At 40.7% G+C, this 6381-nt stretch overlaps 1 protein-coding gene across 1 annotated transcript; it reads left to right on the forward strand.

Annotated features, from left to right (window-relative positions):
* Positions 1–619: 619 nt before the first annotated feature.
* Positions 620–5917, forward strand: nudc (nudC nuclear distribution protein). The gene is made up of 9 exons (XM_040021249.1): positions 620–829; positions 1502–1579; positions 1689–1898; positions 2006–2074; positions 2192–2305; positions 3299–3493; positions 3578–3661; positions 3766–3884; positions 5628–5917. The coding sequence occupies exons 1-9, from the start codon at positions 755–757 to the stop codon at positions 5677–5679; spliced, it is 996 nt and encodes a 331-aa protein (XP_039877183.1). The 5' UTR covers positions 620–754; the 3' UTR covers positions 5680–5917.
* Positions 5918–6381: the final 464 nt, after the last annotated feature.

A 6381-nucleotide genomic window follows, 5' to 3' on the forward strand; every position in this document is an offset into this window, starting at 1 on the left:
GAGGGGGGTGACCTTGGAGAGGGAAATCTGGGTTTCTCTTGTCAGGCTTTTGCTCTCATGACCCAGCCAAGAATAACTGAAAGAAAGTAGATGGGTGTGTGGACAGCTAGATGATTAACTACACTGTCCAGAAAGATAATAGCAGTTATGGAATGTTAGTGATGTAGGTAATTCTTTATCATAGAAAAGGTTGTATACCCAAAATCACAGTTTACCTTCTTGTCTTGATAACTAAGGTTGGAAATTTGACTTTGTATATTTTAATCTTGCTTTTTTATGGCATAGTTTATGCTTGTTTGTGTCTGTGATTGTGTTTTTAAAAAAAGAAGAACAAGTAGCTGCTTAAAGCTCCATTTTCCAGCAAGTTGCACCAATTATTTCTACCTATCCAATATAACTCAGCAGCAGGCTAGATTGTATTATTATTTCAATCCAATATGTTGAATGAACATGACAATTGGCATTTAACTGAATAAATGTAAAGTTTCAATCATGGCTCCGTTCTCTTCTCTAGAATATTCTTATTCTTCAAATAAGCCCGAGTCCCGCCCTAAAACAGCGCCTTCCATTTATTGGGTGTTTTAGCTATCAGTAACAGTGTATTGCTCCAATTGGTCGAAACAAGAGCAAGAAGGGGGTTGTTTCCAGGAAGTGTTCAGCGTGACTCTCACAGAACAGCTTTGCTTTCTTTCTAACAGAACTTGCTTTGCTTGATTTTTGCGTCGGTCCTGATTCCGTTTCTCAGTCAGTCAGCATGGGTGAAGATGAAGAAAAATATGACGGCATGTTGCTTGTTATGGCGCAGCAACACGAAGGAGGGGTGCAAGAGGTAAAGCAGTGCATCGCCGTGCTAACATGCTAAAGCTACTGTACTAACGCTAACGTGGTTAGCCTGTAAGCTAGTATGTACACCATGCCTATGAGCAGTCACAAACACGAACAAAGAATAATGTTTTAAACTGTTTTGCAAAGTTTAGAAAATGATTTTGTTATTAATAATCATGGCTTTCTTGGACTATCTTAGCTACAGTCTGCGGAGTGTTCTGGTGAATTTGGCATACATGTGACTAAGGAGACAGCACAACTTAGCAAAAAATGAACTTAGTTCTGTTTGAGCATGTCTATTAGATGGCCCATGGTCCTGATAGAAGCTGTTAAAAGTAATGTTCGTTACAAGTAATTTTCTTACTGTAGTAATGTGACGTTGTGTCCCGGATGAGTGAAGGTTCTGGAAGAAAATGTATTTGCTAAAAGAGATCTGCTGTTATGAGGAAAAGGTGAAGGATGTGATCTGGAAACGGATGCATAAGCTAAAGCGCAACGAATGTTTGGTAACAATGGTGTATTTTAAGAGTCGTGAACACGCAGACACCCAGCACAGAAAAGGAAGGCTCTCCCATCCAAGCAGTAATTTATTTCAGACACAAAGTCCATAAAGTCCAAAGCTGTAATCTGTTATATGGATTTTGTAACTTATTCTTGACCTATTTTCTGTCAACAGTTAGTAAACACATTTTTCAGCTTCCTCCGCCGCAAAACTGATTTCTTCACTGGTGGAGATTCAGGTGCAGCAGAGAAGGTGAGCATTGCTGGTCCAGCTATACCTCGTGTCACATTCAAGAGTTCAGTGATAAACACACAACTCCACCCGTCCCTCAGTTTTAAATGAAATATCTTGTGTTCTTCAGCTTGTCAAGGATGCCTTTGCTCACCACAGCAAGCTAGCGCTGAAGGCCCAGAAAGAGAAGCAGATGAAACAAGAGAAAGAAAAGAGAGAGAAAGCTGAAAGAGCGGCCAAGCTTGCAGAGGAGGAGAAGAAAAAGAAGAATGACGACGGTCCAAGAATCCAGGAGCTGACAGACGAGGAAGCAGAGAAGCTTCAGACTGAGCTTGACAAGGTGAAATGCTGATTTCAAAATTTTCTGTCATCAGTGTGTCTCTGAAACGGTCAATTACACTCTGAACTGTTATGTCTGTTAATTTATGGCCGGATTTTTTATGCTAGAAAAAGAAGGAAGAAGAGAATACAGCAGCAGCAGAGATGTCATCTGACAAAGCCGAGAAAGAGAAAGGCGTGAGTGAGGAGTTTGACATGTACCTTATTACTTAGTGTTGACTGAGCAGTAAAATGGGGTGCGCTTAATGTTTTGTTTAATTAACTCTTATTCATGTTCATTTTCTTTTCCTTCAGTCTGACTCTGAAGGAGAGGAGGATGAGAAGGACAAAGATAAACTGAAGCCTAATTCGGGAAATGGAGCTGACCTGCCCAACTACAAGTGGACGCAGTCCCTGTCTGAAGTCGATGTGAGTTCTTTCTGGTTTCAGCATCATGCTGGACTTCACCTCTTCTCAGCTTGTGTTTACTGAACATCTGAATGGTTCTTTGAGCATCCCTCACCTCTCAGCTTTCAGTTGTATTCTCACCATACGTACAGCTCCATCATAATGTCACCTTTGCCTGAGTTTGCCAGTTGGATAGCACAATACGATGCATATTAAAACCCTCTTAATGTTTCCTGTGCATTGCCCTGTGCCTCTTTCTTTCAGGCGATGTGTTTCCTTAAGCTGCATGCGCCAGAACACATTTGTATTTCTTTTCCATTGGCCTTTGCAGAAGGGGAAGATCATGACACTTATGTGAATTCTACATTATTATTCCTTCCAGCTTTATTCAGATATGCCAAGAGTGTTGTGGAAAGAGTCAGAATGCATACAGAATCCTGGATAAATAAAAGGTGCTGGAAGTTGTCTTAAATATCTTTTAACATTGCCATTACATTTGAGTACCACCTAATGTGTTTGGGGTTGTTATAGCAACATGCGAGAAAGTTCTGTGACATTATTTGCGCAGAAATGGAGGGCGTCGACGTAATCTTATACCTCCTGCTCGGTGCGTGACTCAGACACCACGGTGTTGTTTCTTGTGTGGCCATATTCCTCGTTGCCGGGTTTCAAGGGCAGTTTTAATTTTCATAAGGCGACACTGTCATAAGTGATCGTGCGGTACCACTGACTAGCCAATCAGTGGCATGCAATCTGTTGAAATCACATTATCAGATCTACCGAGATCACTCCAGCTCATTAGGTAGTAAAAAAGTGCCTGTTACCAGGTACTACCACTTATTGGAAAACCCTAAAATTCAAGTTGAGCCTGACAGTTTTGAGTGGAAAAAGGTTTTATTGGAGCGCAGTGGAATTTCTTTTCTTTTTTTCTGTGCAGACGAGAGTTTTATAAGCTTATAAGAACACATGTGCCCGTGTATAATTAAAATATTAATAATTAAACTCCTCCCACAGGTGGCAGTGCCCTTTAGCGTGAACTTCCGCATTAAGGGCAAAGATGTGGTGGTGGACATCCAGCGGCGCTCCATCAAAGTGGGCCTGAAAGGACATCCTCCAGTTATTGATGGCCAGCTCTACAACGAGGTGAAGGTAGAGGAGAGCTCCTGGCTCATCGATGATGGCAAGGTGGTTACTGTCCACTTGGAAAAGGTAAGAAGACATGTAGATGTGTGGCACACTGTGGAATTACTCAGTCAACTGGAGAGAGTGCGTCAAATCGTATTTTGATTTCAGATTAACAAAATGGAGTGGTGGAGCAAGATCATCACTACAGATCCTGAAATTAACACCAAGAAAGTCTGTCCCGAGAACTCAAAGGTAAACATTCACACGAACTGTTTATTGTAGAAGGAACTAAAAGATTACTGACACGTGTGGATGTTTCTGCTCCTTCCTCACTGTGCGTGCTTCCTGTTGAACAGCTGTCAGATCTGGATGGAGAGACGCGTGGTATGGTGGAGAAGATGATGTACGACCAAAGGCAAAAATCAATGGGCCTACCTACATCTGAAGAGCAGAAGAAACAAGATATTCTTAAAAAGTAGGTTTCAGTGTTGGTGCAGATTTTGTGTCTGAAGGCTACAGTAGACGCTAATAAACACCTGAATAATGGAGCCATCTACTTTTGAGCCACTCTGTGGGTAAAATGGGCACCAGTTTTTAAAATTAAAGAAGAATCCAAACAAAGCTGCAGGAGAGATGATTAAAAAATGAAATATCATGAAACGAAGTTAATCACATTTTAAAGATGGCGAAAAAATTGGAAAAAAGATGGGAAAAGAATCGGTTGCCTTCATGTGAAATTGCAAAGATGTTTCTCCTGCAGGCATGTTTTGATAATGTAGTGAAATGAACTGATACCACTGAGTAAAAAAGTTTGTAGTATACTTTGGAAATTAGCAATAAAATATAAGTAAGTATATCTCAGTCAGTGAAATTGCCTAGAAACAATGTTACAAATGGAGAGCTGAAGTAACACGGTGTCTTTCTTGAGGCAGTAATATTTAAACAGAATGTATCCCAGTAGGCTGCAGGTCCATGTATGGTAAAGATGAATAGTCTATCACGTTTGAATCCGTACATTAGGGAAGTTAACATGCACTTGGAGCTTTATCCACCTCCACTCTCCAACACAAGAAAATGGCACAGCCTTACTTCTGCTGGTGAGAGAGACAATCCATGAAGTTGCACTTGCTGTGTTTAGAGGAAAAACAAAACTTAAGCCGCAGACACTAAAAGATAGCTTCTGGATCTTAAAAATTAAGCCTTAAACCTGCAATCTTTTTAATGGCCACCAGAGGGCGATACTTGTCTATGGAAATATGGCCCCCAGGCTTGATCTTTATGTGCTCTGTCACACATTTCGGCTCATTTTGAATATAAAATGAATTCAGTTGTGTTGATTTTTGTCATTGTGTCATGATGATTCACCACAAAGAGCTCACTGATTTATGAGTGCATGAACCCAGTTTTGTTTTTGTACACAAATAATAATGATATATGAAGCTTTAAATTTCACAGCAATCGGTTTAATAAATGGAAACTTTGTTTTAGGCAAACAGTGGATGGTAACAATTAACATGACACAATTTCCTGTTACTCTGTTTAAAATTAACTTAAAAGAAATAGATTGTGTACTGCTAATTTTCCTCTTATAAAAATTCTTCTATGTAGGAATTTTCCTGAGTGGGGGGGTAAACAAACAAACTTCAGACTGATGTTTCAATGACTGTATGAGTCAGTGGTTCATGTGCAGCTTATTACTGTTTGTTGGGAGTGACCCCTTTCCCTCCTCTGCTGTCTGCTGGAGCCCACTTCCTCTTCTAGCTTGTTAAAGCTGCCTCTGAGGATCTTGTTTAATTTTATAAAGGTTAAACAATACTACCACAGGGAGCACTGTGGAGGTAATTGGTCTCAGAGTTTCTTTAGTGACACAAAGGTCAAATTGTGTCTGTCCAATCAAACATGTTGTGTGAAGGTGTCCTCTCAGACGAAGCGTACAGCTTTTCATTCTTAGCAGAATTAAAATAAACATTCGCTTTGCAGCAGAAAACAAAGGCTTTTCCTCTGACCAGCCTGGAATACAGAAAGTTTTCAGAATAATTTCACTTCATAGAAATGTGAGAAAACAGATGTAACCTGCTCTGTTCCTTCCCAAAAAGTTTAACCAACTGTCACGATCCATAAATGAACAAATCTCCCATTCACTGACTTCACAGGCTGACTGCACCTCGCCTTCTCACCTTCCCTTTGTTTCTGACTCTGACACCTTCTGTCTCTGCAGGTTCATGGCTCAGCACCCAGAGATGGATTTCTCTAAAGCCAAATTCAGCTGAGGCTTTCTGTTGTCAGAGGTTTTAGATTCACGGTTCATGTAAATGACACCAGAGCTGACATCCGGCACCAACCAACTCCCCCTTCATCTCTCTGCTGGACATGCTTGTGCTGACGTGCATGTCTGAAGTGCATAGATTCATGTTTAAATCCAAGAGTTTGATAAATGTAACAGCAGTGTTCTTCCTTTGCATGTTGTTTCCATATTTAAAGATGTGTCTGGATTTTTTTTTTTTTTTTTTTTTTTTTAATAAATGGATTTAAAATGTAATTGAGTTCTGTTTCTGAACCATCAGTCTGAAGAAGTGCAATCATAAAGCCAGGAAGCCTTTTCCTCCTCCTGCTGTGTAGATTTTGGACGCTCACGAGCTTGCAGAAGCTCGTGAGCTTGGAAAAGCCAAACGTAACGCTGCAGTTCCAGTGCATGAATAATTGGAGCTAATTTATCTGAATTTCAGGGGCGGGACCACATCTCGGAACCCCAAGCGCTACAAGCCGTTCGTTTTGCTTCGTACCCCACCCTCACCCCCTCTTTCAATTCATTCACTTCTCTAAAATGAACCTAAAATGAGGATGTGGTCCCAGCTAGCGAAATGCAACGACATCATACAAAGGTTGAATAAGATGTTTCATTTTCAGCCACAAGAGGGCAGTGTCTTCCTGAAACATCAGGAGGGCGTATCAAAGGTGTTAGAGTGTTAGGT

This window comes from Simochromis diagramma, unplaced genomic scaffold (assembly GCF_900408965.1).
Source record: "Simochromis diagramma unplaced genomic scaffold, fSimDia1.1 OVJJ01000753.1, whole genome shotgun sequence".
Classification (NCBI taxonomy): Eukaryota; Metazoa; Chordata; class Actinopteri; order Cichliformes; family Cichlidae; genus Simochromis; species Simochromis diagramma.

Excerpts from the sequence above, each read along its gene's own strand:
- nudc (XM_040021249.1), top strand. The coding sequence starts at position 755 with ATGGGTGAAGATGAAGAAAAATATGACGGCATGTTGCTTGTTATGGCG. Across the intron at positions 1,580-1,688 it reads ATTCAGGTGCAGCAGAGAAG|CTTGTCAAGGATGCCTTTGC; the intron begins GTGAGCATTGCT and ends TGTGTTCTTCAG. Across the intron at positions 3,662-3,765 it reads TCTGTCCCGAGAACTCAAAG|CTGTCAGATCTGGATGGAGA; the intron begins GTAAACATTCAC and ends CCTGTTGAACAG.